This window comes from Takifugu flavidus, chromosome 4, assembly GCF_003711565.1.
Source record: "Takifugu flavidus isolate HTHZ2018 chromosome 4, ASM371156v2, whole genome shotgun sequence".
Lineage (NCBI taxonomy): Eukaryota > Metazoa > Chordata > Actinopteri > Tetraodontiformes > Tetraodontidae > Takifugu > Takifugu flavidus.
This window is the reverse complement of record NC_079523.1, coordinates 5,544,078-5,563,149: the sequence shown is the minus strand read 5'-3', so window position 1 is coordinate 5,563,149 and position 19,072 is coordinate 5,544,078. Positions and strand designations below refer to the sequence as shown.

Sequence of the window (19,072 nt, the reverse complement as noted above, 5' to 3'; positions counted from 1 at the left end):
CGTCTCGTGTTTCACTGCTGCACCGCCAAGCCTGGAGGAAACGCAGGGCTCAATTAACTCGTGCACCTACTGCATCCATCATGATGAACCACTGTGTTGTAATAGATGTCTCTGTTAGGTGGCTCCCATATTGTAATAATTATCTTATTAATTCATCACAAAATAATAAAAACAAGTTTTTTCCCCCTCATTCTTCATGCAACAAAGGCCAAATTCCTGATTAACTTCTCTGCCAATAAATGTGCAGCTGATTATCAGATGTGGTCCTGATTTAAAAGTTCAACACTGTCTAAACTGTGGACTCAACTCGGTGGACACCTCGTCCAGACGGAGACAACGGAGCTGTTGGACCTTCTGTGCGAGTACAGCATTCCTGCCATCTCTCTAAACAAAGTTATCTGCCCGCAACATCATGAGACTGAGAGCTTCTCCTATCTCCACTGTTTATCTGGTGCTCCCCCCCCCCCCCCCCCCCCCCCCACACACACACACACACACAGTCAGACAGAAAGAGAAAGACAGACAGACTCCAGTTTTTTAGAATTAGCAACCAACTGCTTGGTGGCGACCAGTGTGTCTTCAGATTTACGACTATGTTGCCATGGTGACCAAAAGGTCGCCTGACACCAATCAGGCCAGACGTTGTGTTTACACTCACAAGTTAAACAGCGGGGATGAGGGTCCACTCCACTGTGGCATTTAACCGAGCTAATGAAAAACAAAAAAAGCACCTCGTGAGTCTCCACTCACTACGGGCAGATACGGGGTGAGAGCGACTCAAATGCGTCTGTGTGCGTCGGGGGGGCTCCGGGGCGCCATGCAGACAGGCACGGTTGCGTTTGGAGGATGGCGGGCGGCCTTGGATCTCTTCCTCCCTGCCCACTGCGACATCAGTAACGCCCAGAACAGGTGCAGCAGAGCTATGCTACAGTTTCACCCAAACCGGTCTAACTGGATCACCGGCGGGAGCATTTGCACACCCGCATGCACGCACACACGGACACACACAATAAAAGGGATTGTTAAAATTTCATTCAATCAGGGATTTGCCTTAAAAAAAACTTCACTGATCCAGTTTTACCCTCCTGCCGTAACAATAAACCAGCTTCAAACGGACTGATCCTGAACCTGAACGCCTCACGAACACGCCTGTCAGCAGCGTGACTACAGAACAGTCATGTTGTGATGAGAACAGCCAGAGCCGGACCGGGTGCACGGGATTCCAACCATTCCTAAAGGACAGAGAACAGGCTCCTTTCCCGCTAGCACTGATAAAAACGAACTCGGTGGAAGTCAGGGTGGAGGTTCAGCGCTGCCTGTTACCATTTCACTCTATTAACAGAGGGCAGAAAACAAAGCTAAATGTAAAAATGTATAAACTCACATGGCTGGAACACTCATAAGAACTTATTATGATTGTGTAACATGAGCTAGAATCGTCATATGAATTCTTTTCCCCTAAAATCAGCTTAAAATGGCATGTTTGAGCGTGTGCACGCTGTATAATGGCACCCAATTGGCTTGATAAATCCATAAGGGTTGTGAATGTAAACACTGGAAGTGGCTGCGTCAAAGTCGGTCCCACACAGGAAATGTCAAGAGTACCTCTCAAGGCGAGAGAAAACAAAGGGCGTGGCGGACAAAAGGCGGCGTGATTACTGGGGAAGTGACACGCAGGAAACAGAGTGGAAGGGCAAGGCCGAGATAGTGAAAATGGATCTGAAGGGGAGCCAACAACAATGACAACAAACTCCTCAAAAAAATAAAAAATAAAGCACAAACAGCAGTGGAGCTCGGTAACATATAACAACAGTGAAAATGACTTTTCTTATCAGAGCCGTTCCCACTCCGGCCTCCCAGCTGTTAACAGTGATAACATTGTTCCGAAGTGTGTGGCCTTTTTCCTTTAAACTCTCAGGTCAAACACGTTTCAACACTTGTAACAAACAAGCTTCTGTAGAAAAAAACCCAAAAAGAGAGCCGAGCCGCATTTGTCTTCAGTGACTCAGCGAGCATCCAGGCAACCATGCAGTTCCGACTGTCCCGTTATCGGCCCATTTACATCAGGAAGCATAGAAATCAAATACCTCTGAAAAGAAACAGTCTGCCTGAGAGCGCCCGGATCCCTTCAGAGCCCCTGAGGGAAATTAGATTTCTTGTCTAATTTATGAGCTCACGAGCTCGGTGAAGCCCCAGGTCACGGAGGGACATCTGAGCGGAGCCGCAGTCTTCTGCCAATTTGCAGCAATGAGCTATAAAGAATACAGGCTATTCGTCGGGCGTCTCCTCCAGAACAGCGCGATACATCCGTGGCACAGGAAGTGTCATTTCGGGACTAAAACAACAGCAGCAAGGAGATGCTTTCATCCTTAAACAGGCGAAGGCTCAGCTCCCCAAACAGAGACACGAGAGGTGTTCAGCACTTTCCTCGTGCTCAGCACACTTTTGTTCTTACGTGTCATGGCTCATTCTGTCCATGTCACCACATAAACGTGTCCAATCTCATCGCAAATGATCTTCCTGGAACCAAGATTATACCAAAAACCCAAGAGAGAAGAGTAGGAAGCAAAGTGAAGCAGCATTTGCTGGAGCGTGACCCAGGCTGGGCCGATAAAATAACCGTCTGTGATACACAGCAGGCACCTGAGAGACCATCATGCTAATCTGGGATAGCTGCAGCTATGTAAACACAGCATTCCTGAACAGCGCTGAGGATAGGAAAGCTGCCGCGTGCACGTACATCAGGACCAGAAACGGTGCGTGAGCCTGCAGCGGCACAGAGACGTGCCATTATTTCCGTATGAATATCCAATTAAACCCATCGCTGACCCACATGGTGCCGGCTGTCATGTGACCCTTTATTGGTAAGCCTCAACACGAGCACACGGGGGTTCGGGATCCTCGGCGAAGCATGTGAAATATCAGACATGATGGCTGAGGAGTGTTTGCCATTACTGGAATTATTCCCAACACTCGCCCCGAATAACATTAATGTCCTCGTCATTGCTAAACACGCTCTGATCATGACAATTGCTTGTTTTGGGTTGTTAATTACAAGAACACCTATCTGGGTTTCAGTTACCACCCGCGTCCAAATACAAAATTGCCACTTTTTGATGTAGGTGGTGCATTCTTTCTTTCTTTTTAAGGGAAATGCAACAGGAAGGTCAGCTCAGCTGTGGTGTCAGTGTGATACAGTTGGAAAAAGAACAGTAAAGTGGTAGAAACCAAGCTCACGATCAATCAAACCATCAATCTGAGCAGCTTGACGCCACTTTTCCACCACACCAGGTTGATTCGCCTTCTTCGTGAGAAGCTGTGGCCGGCCCGTGCACAAGCGTCGCTTTAACGCACGTCGACATCTACAGTCAAGACAGACGGGGAAGGCTGCCGACCTTTTAATTAAGATTCAATTTCTTTCGTGTCTTTGCTAATTAGTCTCAGCCCATCTAATAAGGAAATCCCTTCTTTCTTCTCGAGGCCACCTGTGACACGACCACATCCGCCCTGTCACTCTTCACTCATCGCCATTGAACACCTTAGCACTATCGCACAGGCCGTGCTAATTTGCAATATGCTAATTAGCACGACCCACCAAACTAGTACAGGCTATTATATCTGTGAAATTCTTCCTATTTTGTCCACCAATGATCCATCTCGCTCTTCCTCGACGGCGAGTACCTCCCACATAAGTCCTTCCCCGGTGCCTCGCCACCCAAAGTCATCCATAACTGCTGTGATTTGACCTGTTGAATGGCTCCTTTCATTAGAAGGCTCAAGCCGGAAAAAAGAACAAGGGTGGGAGATTCCCACAACTCCCATATTCAGATGTCAGCGACTGTGGTGAGAACAAATGAAGACCTGAAAGAAATGAAGGGACGAAAATGAGGCAAACGGAGCAAGAAGCATTGACGGGAGGAGGAGGGGGGATGAGGGTGTGTCGCCACGCAGGCTATTGTGCTGCAGGAGGACTCCGGGTGTTTGTGTGTTCTTCCATAAATCCTCTTAATCAGAGGATAGGCTGTTCTCTAAACCTGTGGATATTCTCTTGTTTTGTTTGTATGTGCGCATGAACGTGCATGAGCTTCCCAAAGACTTACATTACCGGGATATCTGTGAAAAGTCCCCAGGCTAAAGCTAGAGAAACGATTTTACCGGCTTCTGTCGCAGCATTTTAAATAACCAAGTTAAATCTGTTTAATATACTGGGACAACCTGCAATAAAATAGGAACCAACGTGTTCACTTGTTGAGAGATTGAAGGCTAATTTCAGTGGCCCTAAGCATCATCCTACCTCCAGCTGAGGGATTATGCTAACCGAGCGCTCAGATTGACAGAGTCGGAATAAGTGGAGGCCTTTCCAGTGGATTTGTCAGCTCATTCGACACGTCCTTGAGGCTAACAGGTACACAGAATCAAGCGTTCGATGTGAAAGGCTGAAGCTTTGAGTCTGGGTTTGATTCCCGGCACTCACGCGCGGCGCAGTCTTTCACGCTCTGACAGGCTGGAAGGGAATAAAAGCAGAGAACAATGAGAAGAGACACGAGAGCAGCCATCATGGAAGAGCAGAGGGAGCCAACATGCTTTGTTTCTTCCCTGCTCTGGCTACTCTCGCTATTCTCTATTAATTTGCTGTTCCGATCCTCTTAAAGTGCACGTTGGCAGGCGTGACGAGTTCCCTTTCAGACAACACAGGGTGACAGGAGGGTAGCAAAGACAATTCTGCCGGCGAGGAACGTGCACATGTAAATACGCAGTCTCTCGGGAGCAGGATTAGAAAAATTGTAGCATTAGTGAGTCAGGAAATCCCGATCTGTTTAGTCGCTGACCGACCACTGTATTTTAATGCCCCGCTTAAGCCGCGCACCGGCACGCATCCACGCACGTTCAGCTCAAGGATGTTTATACTGCACATGCGAGTCTGATCTCACACACACACAGAAATAAACACACACACCCTCAAATTAAAGCCAGAGCTCTTTCCTGCAGGGGAGGCTCGCCTTCATCCTGGCTACGAAGGAAGCAGGAAGTGATGTCGGTCTGCCGCTGTCAATACAAAGGTGGGGGAATGGTAGAAGAGAGGAGGGGGTGTCCGACTTCCTGCTGAGAGAGAGGAAATAAACACTTCCATATGCAATCCCTGCCAAGGACGCTCGCGCCCATCCGCCGCAGAAGAAACCCAGGCAGTAAAAGTGCATTCAATCCGAAGCAGACAGGCCGTCGTTAGCGCACATCGCCGTACGACGGGGGGATATTTTCTGATTCCACAAATGTACAGCGAGAAAGGCCCCATCCATCATAACGGGCCCGCGGCATAAAGGTGTCTCAAAAAAATACAGTCCACACACACCGTGGTTTCCGTAGAACGTGCATGTGCGTGCTGTATGACGCAAGCCCACACACAACACATCTCCAACCCAGGGAATGGGCTTTAGGCCCCAAATGGTCATTTAACAGGCACTATCTAAACTCGGGCTGCTGTAAAGCGTATCCTTCCGCCAACATGGTAAATACAGGACAGGAACAGATGACACAGGAAATCTCCCCGATTATTCAAACTCCAAACACCGGACAGAGCGCGTCACGCTAATCTGCTCTCAGTCTGAACCTCTCCGTGCACGTTATCCAAGTGCCCACGGTGGTGCCCAGCTATGGCGTGGCGTTTATGGGCAGTGGGTCATTCGCCTGTGAAGTTTACCCATAAAGAGCCCCCTGCCCCACCCATCTGGGTACTAGAGTGCATTAGGACGGGGTCAGTGACTGCTGGTAACAGCTTAAATTACATCAGTCATTTTCCCACAGCTTTTGCCAGATCAATGTGCAGCGAAGGACTGTTTGCGATGTGGACTCACGGGGTGTTTTTTTCCACCGATACTCAAAGCAAACATTACAGTTTCTGACGAATCAGGTCGGTGCAGGAATGCGACAAGTGAACGTAGCCTCGTTTCCATCCAGATTGATTGTAAACTGATTAAACCAGTTAGCCAAAAGGACATTAAATCTTCACAGATAATGCGTTTTGGGGAGTCTCTAATTGAGCTAAGCAGCTAATTCAAGGACTGTCGACATCTTTATTTGGGCTTTCGATCCGCTGCACGTCTGCAGGTCGATGGAAACGCACCAAACAGGTTCCGAAGCTTTTAAAGGCGATTTTTACTGTTAGCCAACAGCTACTCAGACAGCGAAGCGTCACGTCCCTCCAACACCTCGCTTGATTAACATGAGAAAGTGGCACAAGCTCAGAATAAAATTAGGTCATTTAGATGTTACAGATGGCCGTCCTTGCCGAGCATATTTTCCCAATTAAGGCTGATTAGGGAGGGAAATTCCCAGACAGTATGAATTATTAAAAACTCATAATGGAGCCTGATCATGTGACTAACAGTGACTGTATCACCCGACCTCTGCATGAGGTCATGGGGACTCCTGACTGGTGCAGAGATTATTTTCCATTTAATTATTACAAGTATCTTTTTCTTTTTTTAAAGGTTTACAAAAAAATTAGCTCACTTGTCACCTACATCACTTCAGTTTTCTTCCGCTCCAGGTTTCTGAGCAACAAACAGCAGATGCGAGCTACACCTGTGGCCCCCTCCCCTTCTCTACACAACTGAACTGAACTATTCAACTCAACTATCTGAGCAAGAACAGAAAAACTGCAGGACACTTCACACTCTCATCAGTCCCAGTGTAAATCTGGATCTTGATTTGACCTGATGAAACAGCCTCACCTTTGTAAACTGGGTACCAGGGAGGTTTTTGTTCCCCGATATCGTCACACAATCACAATGAGGCGCAAAACACGCCAAGAATGTAGAAAGAGGATGTAGCTACTCTATGAATGCCACAAGTCATCCCACGTGCCAAAAAAGGCAGCCGCTATCACCAAACAGGCCCGACACATCCCAACCCGTTCGCAGGTTAATGAAAATGTGAAATTGTCCTTGGACCGTCCCCACACTGTTTAGTGTGGCTCTTTCGGCGGGATGCGGGTGTGGGCCGGGCTGGCTTCGAGCATCCCTCCTGCAGTCTGTTTGGCCGTTCTGGAAGCCTGTCAGGGCAGCTCAGTGTCACCCTGCACCAGCCCTGCTGAGTCAAGCTGACCGTGAACTCACCAGACCGGCTGCACTGGCCTGATGTTCCCGTTCACTGTTGCTGCTGGAGGAGGGTTGCCAGTCTGGGCTGACAGGGCTTTCAACAGATACTGCTCGGCGTGAAATGACAGCCAAAACCGAGCTGGATGGTTTAAAGTTCACCCCATAAATGAAAGAAACTGTCACGTGGTCTGGGTTTTTATGGCGCTCGCCTTTAGAGTTATTTAGAAACGCTTTTTGAAAATGCAAAGGGGGAATAGAATGAAGTGTGACTGCCTTTTTTTTTTTACCTACAAAAGTTAAAAACGTCTTAAATCAAGCTAACATCGTCAACTTTAAATTTATGCGCAGAACTTCTCCGCTTTAACGCGGAGCAAAGCGCGTCAGTTCTGCCACACGCCTGAGTTAAAACGGGTGGTTTTGATGCCGAACGCAAAAGTACTGCGAAACATTGTGATAAACACATTGACACATTTTAAGTGTCCTTTCACTTGTCCAGAAAGATGATGAACACGAAACGGGCGAAAGTTCGAAGGGAGTTCGGCGTGCGACGCGCCAAGCGCTTACCTTGTCTGACAGTTTTCAACCTGACGGGACCTTTGCAGTTCTTAATCAGTGTCTGTATGTCGTACAGGGGTAATCCGGAGATCGACAGGTTCTCCACCTCCAGGAGCAGCTCCCCTTCGTTTAATTTTCCACTTTTGTAAACCACTACATCCTCGTTTACGTGTCCGATGTAGGCGAACTCTCCGTTCTCCGCGCCGCCGCGCAGTGGTACGTTCAAGTCACCGCGGGCATCTTTGCTCACCGAGCACTCGTTCACTCTGGAGGTCCAGTGGTTTTTCTTTGCGGCGGGTTTAGACATCGTGGAAACGGTCGGACTCGCCACTAGGGTGAGAAACAGTCACAGCTGCGGTGCTTCAAGCGAAGCCGACTTGTATCCGAGCGAATTGAAGCAAACTTTCTTCCTCTCCCACAGAAACATTCGCGCCTCTGACAGAACCGTCCCACCGCGCTCACCCGGGCTGGCAAATCAAGCCATTCCTGTCGGCTCCCAGGTCGCTCCTTGTTGCGTGAATGCTGGTTTCATTTTTCCAGCACTTTATTCCTTCTTCAATGTTGTCATGTCACATACGCGATCCCCTACTTACGTCTCGTTTCCACTTTTTTTTTTTTAATCCTTGGAAACTCGTGTCAAAAGACGCTTCCACCTGTCCTTCAGGTAAGAGTGAGAGGTTCTTTTCCTCTTCCGGTACAACCGCAGGGTTTTCCGGCGTGTGCAGCCGTCTTGGGACCGTTTAACCAGGTACAACGCTGTCGTGTAGTTCGCCGAGTCCCACTGAGCTCCGCCGTGGCGCCCGGAATGTGTTGCTGTTCGTGCTGCCTTCAAGTGCCATCGAACATCTCACTCCAATTCCAATTACGTCTCATCAGTGCGGCGGATGCGACCTTCTCTGTCACAGTTTGGGGAATAATGTGATAATGATAACCTTTTCATCGAAAATCAACATGCACCTAATAGATAAAATACAGATTGTTGATGTGACATGCCTACACTTTTATTTTATTTTATGTTAAAAAAAAAAGCTAGCTCCACTGTGTGTATAACAATTAGTATCTCACGTCACATTTAAGTCAATGATTTACGTGACAAAGAACACGTGAGTTTCATAGTAAAGGTAATTGGTAGCTTTTGCAACAAAACTTGTAAAAAATTAAATTATGTCGGCTTTATTGTAAAATTTCAACTTGATGTTGAGTGGGAACAGCTGGAATTCCCAGAGACGCAGCCAACAGGACGCACATGAAGGCAACATTATTTCAAACTGCGCATGCGCGCTGCTCCTGGCTTTACTAAACTGGATATTACTGGCTTCTTAGCCCAAAATATATAGATTTAATCTATTTTAAAGAAAAGATTAGAATGCAATGGTGCTGACTCTATATCTGACACAATAGCTATCATAATTATGCTGATAGTTATGTATAGAGCTTGACTCAAAGGATGTCTGTCACAGTGTTATTCTGACTACTGTAATTTGGTGGTGACTTACTCAATGAAGGGTTGTGTATGGTTGTCAGGAATGCTAAATTTCAAGTTAGACTGGTGTGTGTGTGTGTGTGGTGTGTGTGTGTGTGTGTGTGTGTGTGAGAGAGAGAGAGAGAGAGAGAGAGAGAGAGAGAGAGAGAGATGGGAAGAAAGAATGTAGCCCATGCAAAAATAAATACCTGATGAATTTGAACATCCCCTTATACCTAACACATTATGGGAATCAGTGGAGCTGACAAATATTCTTTAAATGTATTGCTTGTTTTTACGACAACATCCGTATACTCAATACTGTTTTTTGATCACTAGTATGTCGCAATAAGATATGTATATTAAAAAATGTTGTGGGTCCTCCATTGGCACGAGAGCATTAGTGCTCTCTCTCTACAGAAGCCCACAACAGACAAACTTTGTTGGTCAGAAAATTAGATTTAAAATTAGAAAACTACAAACGTGGTAGACTGCAGACATTTGTAGTTGCAATTCCCCCAACAGCCACTCTATATGATAAAGCTAACCTCTAGATGGCGCCAAATCCCCAACACTCTGTCGCGTTTAAAACCACATTTATCATCATACAAAAGGTGAAAAATAGGTGACAGGTCAAATATGCTGCTTACAATGGCGTGAATTCACAACATACAGATATTAGAACGCAATATGCATGATGGGATCAGATGAGCCTCTCACCTTGGGAAGTGCAGACAAGCGTCTGACAGTCTAAAAATAACAGCAAAAGTACTCTTGTTCTCATGGGAGTAAAAAACGTTGGCCTGGATGAGACAGGAACTGGTAGAAGTGCCCTTTAAGGAAAACGACACAACTTTCCTTTATTAACTACTGTTCATGCATCCAATGCGTGTTTAATGTCCAGCATTTGGAGCTAATTCCCATGGGGGGGAGGCTTCACAGGCCATCAATGCACAGTAAACATTAATATAGAAAAGCCCTTAAGAAGGCACAGGAGGGGCAGGTCATTAATTATAAACAGACGTTGTTCATCCACCACCAAACGAAGGAGCACGAACGTTGCACTTCAACAGCGCGAGGAAGAAGTTCTGGGTCAAAATTATTACTCTGCTATTCTGATTTTGAAGCAAAGCATAAAGGAAGCTGGAATATTATGTCCGTGTGTGTGCTGTTGTGGCTTGTGTTGGGGGGGGGGGTCATTCTGCCAGCTTCCTGTCACGCAGCACTGCCCAAATCAGCTCGACAGAGGCGGGCTCTCTGCCAAGGAGCGCCCGAATTTCCAACTTCCCGTCGACATTAAAACCAAACTGTCATCAAATGCCACCGCGCGTGTAAATCTAGACCCTAATACAGATCCCTGAGTTAAATGGAAAAGCGGGGGAACCTCTCTGCTCTCCCATAATTACCTCCAGTCCGTGTGACGAGGGCCACGAGAAGGGCTTGTTTGTGATGAACTATTTTCATCACCATTTGCAGCCATCGATGCTCGGATGAGAAGCCCCTGCAGTGCACACGGAGGTGAACGAGAACATCACAGCAGCCGCGCTCACATCATCATGTTTCCACCGCTTGTGCTCGGAGTCTTAATGGAGCGCTGACAGTCTGACGCGGACGCCGTCCCAACGTTCGCATTTGCAATATTCCCATGTTTCCGAGGGTCTGCCGGAGCCTTCCTGCTGGTGATGCTTCCCTGAAGATGGCAGTCTGTCGGTCGTGTATAGCCGGGAGTTGATGATGCTTCCAGCAAACAAGCAAATATTCTTTATTCAACTGCCTCAAAAACATCGTCACTGCCTCCGTGCGTGTGGAAACGGATTCCGGCGACATGTGTGAAGGAGCGCGTGGGTCCTCTCATGAGTCTGGTGTAAAACATCATGTGTGTATCCCGTCGTGCGTCCTGCAGGCCTCACATGACCTCCTGCTTTCTCACACGCATTGTTTGTAAGTCATTAAAACCACAGGAACCTTTTATATCAACGCAGCACTGGCGCTTCGCAGCCAGCTGTTACTCCCCAAACGGCGGAAGATCGTTTTTGCCTGAGTCACATCTGCTGACGGATCTGCGCTCAACGCTGACTGTAAATGAGGAGGGTCATTTTTCTGCTTTGGATGACTCTTTAATCTACTTTACCCCGAGGACCTGATAATACCTCATTCATCATAATATCCACACACCAGTGAGGAAAGGGAGAGAGTGAGGCGAGGGAAAAAAATGAACGAAATCCTTCTTTTAACTAAAGCGGTGCTGCGGAGCTCAGCCTGGCCCTGACGGATTAAGGATGAATAGTTCAGGCACCAAAAGGCCATCAGATTAGGGGGCCGCCACGTAACAGCTAAAGATGAAGGCCCAGGGTTCAGGTGTAAATAGGTAGATGCTGTGGGCGGAGCTCTAACATTCTGTCCTCTTGGAGGTTTGGAGTTCGGGGAGCTCCTCACCGATGAGACAGCGATGAAGATTCAGTGGAAGGTTTATTCCCTATCAGGATCCCAGGTGGTGCTGAAGTCTATGGAGCAATCGCCCTGAACACTGTGGACAGGTCACCAGTCAATCACAGCACACACACACACACACACACACACACACACACACACGCACACCGACAGCCAGTTTGATGCCGCCTGACAAGCTGACATTGATGGTTTTGGACTGTGGGAAGAAACCAGAGCAGCAGGAGATTCATGATAAATAAGTCCACATGTGCATCATTCCCTCTGTAGTAAAAGGAACCTCAGTCCGTCACCTTGCTCCACATCTTACAGGGCCACCACCGGCTCCGCTGATGCCATCGGATATGTGACATCTGGGTCATTGCGTCAGGCTGGCTCGGAATTGCCCTCCGGAGCTCCTCCTGTCAGCGGGAACCCAGAGAGGATTGTCTGCTTTTTTGGACTGGAGGCTGAGCTCCGTTAAGAATCTGCATTTTGGAGCCTCTGGGAAGGGCCTGACTGTATTTAATTAAAGGCTGCAGAACCTTTTGCTATTTGCATTTTTAGGCAAGGTTTCTTTATTTTCCTGCAACATGCAGAAGAGAAGAAGACGCGCTGACACTAAATCCTCTGTCTTCTACTGGCATCTGTGTTAAACAGAGCTATGAGACACAAACAAAAAAGCTCTTCACAGATACCAGTGAAACTGAAATTATTCGCTTAAGAGAGGAGAATAAAGCAATGTTTCGCCACACTGTGACCCCAACAAATGAAATTTGCTCTTTATCCACCCTTAAAATTAAAGATTAACCATTACTGAAGTTCAGTTTATGCTCATTTTCATGGCAAAGGCTTCCAACATTCATCAGCTTTAGCAGTTAGCACTGTATAATGACTTAGACATTTTGCTTTGTTGTGATCATTTTGTTCGGGGAAACATACTTTATGTTTTAGAATATGCTGCTAATGCTAAAGTGTAATGACCCTAAAACTGCAGCTGCTTTGCCCCGACTCAAAAACACTGAAAACAGCTCTCAAGCGAGCCCCACCCTCAATGCAGTGAGAACAAAAGACCTAAAAACAAACCGCCATCTTCGCCCTGTCATTCCAAAACAGCCACAGGACCTTAAAAAAAAAGGTCTGGCCATTGTGTCCAGGTGCTCCATTGTGTGCTCGACCGTGATGGAGGAGAAAAAGCCTCGCCCCATCAAGCGTGACCAGTGCACACTGCTGCACAGAACTTTCTGGGCCGCTGTGGGATGAGCTGGAGCAGCCGAGATTTAGCACTGCGCCGTCGTTCAGAGACAGCAAAAGTGCTAAAAGTCTTCACCTCCTGCGGCAGGAAGTAAGGCCGGTCTCTGCGAGAGGGGAGGATTACTGCCCCATTAACTCGGCGGCTTCCTTTTTTACTCGAGCGATTTTGAACAAAAGGTCATAAAGAGGCAATTACCACACGGGTATTTTTGGGGCTGTTGCATGTTTGTAGCACCTCCTTCAACTAGCTTCCTGAACCGCGTGCTTCACATCACCTGATCATTTAAACCAGCATTAACCCTTAATTGATGCTAAAATGGGGATGATTGAATCTTTCCAAAGGCCCCTCCTGCAACACTGAATCTATATTTCCTTTATTAGCAGAGTTCCCACCGGTGTGGAGCCTGTCTCTGGATCCAGGAGTGACCGGTTGTTTCTGCGCTCCGTTTCTCTGTGTCAGGGTTGTATAAAGTTTCACATGGAGAGGCAGGGAACTAGCCTGGGAGAACACTGGGCTGCGGGAAGTGAGCAGCCAGGAAGTGGACAATAATTCAAAACAGAGCTCCAACAAAAGAGAGCCTTCAAATGTGTTGACTTAAACATATCATTTTCCATGCATTCATAGTATCCCTCGGGCTGTAGACGCTGGGGGGAGGGGTGGCGGTAGCTTTTGTGAGCAGGGTTGGAATGGAAAGATCATATTATATTTGAAAATGTGACCTTTGATATCCAGAAAATGTGGGCCTGAGAGGTGGTTTATCCTGATTAGGGACCCGGCGTTCATCGTTTATTTCCACCGCTGGAGTCCGCTAGGAGGGAGGCGATTTCAAACTGATGATGGCAAAAGAAAAGAAAAAAAAAGAATCATTACTTTTGCATGAGTAGAAATAACACAAATCTGCACTTTATCACTGAGAAAGTCTGCAACGGCTGTGCTGAGTCACATTAGAATGGCACCAGAGTATGTTTAACTGCCAGGTGACGCGCTCAGGAGTCTTTTCTCCTCCATTTGCTCCGTGGCGGCGTCATTATTTTGGTGCCCCCTCGTTTGTTAATCATATATTCAGTTTCCCGGGGGCGTTTGAGTCATATTTGGTGCACGAGGCATTCCTGTGCCCCACATGCGTTCAGACATGAAATCCTTCGGTCTGCTTTCGACCACCGCGGGTGCGGAGCGCTCCACTTCAGCGCGCAGGCACCGAAGCGCGAGCAGATCCGTGCGTGATGAGGAGTCAGCTGTTCAGAGGCCGCCGCGTCACCACGGGCTCCCAGGCCGCGGGTCCTCGCTGGCGTTCACTGTGATCCGATGTGGCTCCTCCATGGGCTCTGATAATGACACGAGAGAGGTACCGGAACACATCGTTGGCGGTTTATGTCCAACAGATCAGTAAATAATCTCGCTCCCGTGACCCCGTTTGGTCCAGCTGTGAATTGATGGCGTTAATCTTCGGCGGCCACAGTGGAAATGTCAGGCGTATTGATCTCCTTTGCTGTAGATCTGCGTGTTGCATATGCCATTTGGAATTTGTCGCTTCTTTGCAGCAAAATGCGCAAGAGAAGTGGTTCAGTGATCTCGCTCTGATGATATTGAACATCCGATGAGTGATGGTGCGCCATCTCGCTCCCCCTGTCTTTCCTCCTCCTCATAAATTCAGGGGAAAAGAGTGGATGTCTTGTTTCCCTCGTGCGCAGCGATGTGAGCGATGTATTGCGATTCTTTGGTGCTCCAACCACGCTACAGCTTCTTTGCCTCCGTGAATACAAAGAGGCAAAGGAGCTGCTTCAGATTGGTTCCTGCCCAAGTGGAAAGTGGCTGCAGAGTCAGTATTGTTTAGTGCACCGACGGCGATTATCAGTTGACCTGATTTCGTCTGAAATTATGTTCATTACTGTTTCTTATTGTATTTGGCCGTCTGAGAATGTTTCTGCAACACAGGTTTAAAAAAAGGCTAAAATCTCTGATTCAAAATGTCCTCCCAAGATCTAAATATTAGCTATCGTCATAAAGAGTGCTGAGAGAGCTGTAACACACACACACACAGACACACACACACACACACACACACACACACACACAAAGACAAACGCAAACACACAAAGCCTTGAGGGACCAGGTAGGGTGGAGGCAGAGAAAAACAAATAACATGGGATGATGTCATATTCTTTGTGTGTGTGTGTGTGTGGTGTGTGTGTGTGTGTGTTACATAGAGTGGACAACATTCATTTCACTGGTAAACTGAGGACCTTTTGGCCAAGCGAGGACCGGTCCTCCCGAGAAAGGACTGGTAAAGAGTCAAGGCTTGGTTTAGGTGAGGGAGGGGCTTCTTTCAGTTTAACAACAAATTCTCAGTATCCACATGTGACATAATCCTATGAGCTCCACTCTTATTTCTCCACTCCACTATTATTTGCCACAGAAGAGCCACTGCAGCAGGTCCAGATGATCAACAGCCACGCTGCTGATGCAGCCAAGCAACTGGCAGACAGGAAGAGTAAGGGAACCCCCGAGGGCCAGCGTAAACGAGATCCCAGGGGACTGAATTGAGAGCGCGACCGGGGTCATTCCTGTGAATGGGCACCTTGCCTCGCAATCCTTCTGTGACATGGGAAGAATTTAATTCAGGGGGTCCTCCAGTGCCTTATTTAAACAGGTGAAATGCGATTGGGCGCAGCGCTCTGCACACTTCATTAACCCCAGAGGGCCATGTTTCACTGTGTGCATCGGTGCTTAAATCCAGTCACTGTCAGGTGACACACACACACACACACACACACACACACACCACACACACACACACACACACACACGAGGGTTTGGCCCCAGATGCAGACAGCAGAGCGGGCGGCTTTAGCCAATTACTTATTCAACCCGACAGAGATCCAATAACCCGTAACAGAGCAGAAATAACAATAAAAATGGAGAACACCATTAGAACAACAGTGGGCAGAACTGTGTATGATGAACTGGCTAACACTGTGGGGGGGGGGGGGGGGGATTAATGGATTAGCGATCTATGTTGAATCTCAGTCTGCAGTGTCTCCAAGGCTTTTGACCTGGGTAGATCACCATGGCAACACAGATTGTGTTGGACATTTCAAAACTTGCTGAGTTAGGGTGTATGAGTTTTACTTTTTTTATGTTTGTAAGGTAGAAAAAAGTGCGATGTTAGACTTTATTCAAAAAAAACTTTTATTACTAAAAACAATAGCACAAAAATGCAAGAAATAGCCTTCTGATGTTTCTTTTTTATGTTTGGTTGTGACTCTTACTGTATCTAAAGGACAAATGCTTACAGTCAGTCATTATTGATAGTTAACGCCTGCTCTAGCTGAGAAAGGCTAATTTGGGCTTTTCACATCATCGCTGGGACAGCTTTCAAGAAAATCAGTGGAGAAAGACAAAAAATTTGATTTTCTTAAAAAAGAAAGAATCGCCACTCAATCCAATATGTGTTCCTCTTTTCTTTGGATAATTCTTTAGTCAGGGGCTCTTATGGGAATTTATTTGGACATAAAATTGCCCCTAACAGCACCAGCAACACTCGCTCAAGTGGAAACATATTAGCAGACTCTTCTGTGGCGACTCAGTTTGATGGAATCCTGAAAGAGGAGCACATTCTCCTCTTTGTTCGCTGCCTTTTTGATGGGATTACAGCGTGAACCAGTGGAAGAGGCATCACTGCATATATTTACTATAGAAGTGGATTAATAAGATTAGGTTTATTGTGTCCGATTGGTCCCAGATGTAAAGGTTTACCAGCTCGGGTCTTTGTGCCTTGTGATTATCGGTCTTATTAAACAAGCTGGAACCTACAAAAGAAACGACTGAACCATATGGGAACGAGAGCATGAGAAAGATTCATCAACGCCTTTTGAATATTCAGATTAAGTGGACAATAATGGACAGCCTGGACGCTTTTCAGAGGCAGATCCCAAAGATGTCCAACTCCAGAGTGTCATATTTGTGGCTGCTAAAATATGAAAGGCAAGATTAAGTATGTGTAAAATGGCTGCAGCCGTATGGAGGCACGTGAAGCCGCAGCGCTTTATTAAGGGACCTGAAATGCGGCTTAAACACACAACGACATCTGAAAGGAGCGGAAAAAAGGCTCAGAGGAAAGTGGATCGGAGGTCAGAGTGATTAATCTCCTCAGATGCTGAAAAGTCTCCCTGAACTTACTGCATTAGTTTATATGCAGAAACCGTCCTCGAGCCGAGCGTAAAAGCCTGGAAAGCGCATGTGACTGCAACATTAAACCACTCTGAGACTTTCATTTCAACACGTGAGAGCAGTCAAACGGGCTCTCGGGCTCAGGAGCCGGGTGGCGACAACTCTGTTACACCATCAAGCAGATCAGCTTCCCATGTATCCGTTCATCTCTCTCTCTCGTTCACTGTCTCTGTGCAGGTAAAAAGAAATAATCCCAGTATATCCAGCCTATTAGTCACAGAGGATTAGAGCCCTGGCAGATAGGCGCAGATTAAATGGCTGCAGTTTTATGAGGTAACATTCAAAGTCTTTGGCTGAAATGGGATCCGCTTCTTCTGCACTGGAGTTTCATCATTAACGCATCAGGGGAGGGTGAGAGAGAACATGCTTGTGCGTGAATAAATCTTGTGCAGGCGAACAGGCTCACCACAACTTTATCGCCATCAAGCTACAGCTCTTTGTGGAAAGAGTCAAGACAATCACAGGGCTTAGTTTAATGTTTAAGTCTAAGTTATTTCTGGTTATGACAGTAAATCTGAGCGAGGTTGCATTCAGATTTCAGTTTGATTTTAATGTGATTAGATTTTGACCCCTAAAGTGATGACATGACTGCCTCAGTTCATTTGGGGTAGTGAACATGACGTGTACGCCCTCTAGTGGCCGGATTACGTAGTACAATACCTTGCAGGAGGAAACGTTCAGGAAACGACTCAAAACATCTATTTACAGTCATTATTCCTCATGTGTTGAATGCCCACATCTGCACACTGTCTGCTGCATACAGACGTTCTCAAACACTTTATGGGAGTCATTTTCAACCCGGGTCTGCGGGCGCCATCGACCATCACCACTGGGGCATCATTTTCCAAACAAACATCATTTTCCGATTGATGATAGGGAAGAGACCAGAGACACCACAGATACTCACAAGAGAAGAGTTTGTGACTTGTAAACAAACTGTTATAGATTCTGACATCTCACTTGTTCTACAGTTTAGAATTTGCAAATGCAATAGTGACGACCCAGTACACCCAGTACCCAGGATGAACATTACAGTGAGGTGTTCTGGTGAAGAGATGCTTTTTGATGGCAGGTGTGTAAGAACGTTTAAAACGGATGTTTGAGAGCAACTCTTTAGATCAATCAATCAAACCATTTTATCTCTTTTTTATATAATCCCAATCACTCAGGCGCCCCCTGCTGGCCAAACTAAAGAATAAACAGGGACCTCTGTGCTGCGGGCACGTTGGCAACATTGCGCGACTTTATAATGTCCGATTCATCAGAGATTTGGATGAAAAGAAGCGCCTCACTGCCTGCTGCCCTTTGCTGTTTTCTGATATTATCCTCTTTAAACGCCAGCAATGCTGGGTAATTCTTAAAGTCTCTGGGCAGCAGCGAGCAAAGACAACATCAGGGTGAGCCCTTCCTCACTTCATAATGATGATGTCAGCAGCAGTGCGTACTGGAGAGGTCTATTATTCTCCAATTTACTGTTTCATAATGTAATATTTATGCCGTGTGTTTCCCAGCTGTGCCGCTGCAGACAAACATGCATTATTTACTAAAACCAAAGAAAGGATCCTCTGTTTTCTTCATCTTTACACATCTCAGTTTTTTTTATTCCTATTCTTATAAACTATTTAATAACAGTTTACATGGTCTATGACAATGACTGTACTAATTTTTGTGTGCTTCTAATTTCAGTATTTGCCAATAACACTTTTGTTTGGCTAATTAAAAACCACATTTCAACTCAGCACCAAATATAGCTGGTTCTGTTCCCTGAACGTTAAGGAATCCTTCTTCATCTGTGCTACTGTGCGTGGGTCAGGACCATCATTTGGAAGGAGGCGATATTATAAAACAGTGGAGCATTTGAGGTGATGAGCTTGCCTGTTATTACATTAGAATGAGGGAAGTTGCAGCACTGGAATCTTTAGTTGCACGCAAAGGCCGAGGCTACACTTGGATATTTACCAGCTCTTTCAGATCGATGCTAATCCCTCCAACATGGACTGTTGACTCATTTGAAGCTCGAAATGAATCCCAGTTTTTCACCACTTA

The 19,072-nt window shown here is 46.6% G+C and overlaps 1 protein-coding gene across 8 annotated transcripts in view; it reads right to left on the bottom strand.

The window, feature by feature from the left end:
* Nucleotides 1-8,454, bottom strand: part of magi1b (membrane associated guanylate kinase, WW and PDZ domain containing 1b) — a 65,487-nt gene extending 57,033 nt beyond the window's left edge. For 6 of the 8 annotated variants that reach the window (XM_057029287.1, XM_057029288.1, XM_057029291.1 and 3 more), the window contains exon 1: nt 7,662-8,454. In XM_057029287.1, the coding sequence (XP_056885267.1) occupies nt 7,662-7,959 (298 nt within the window). In that variant the 5' untranslated portion in view covers nt 7,960-8,454. The remainder of the gene's footprint in view (nt 1-7,661) is intronic. The other 2 variants (XM_057029290.1, XM_057029298.1) reach the window with 1 other exon arrangement.
* Between the last annotated feature and the right edge of the window lie 10,618 nt (nt 8,455-19,072).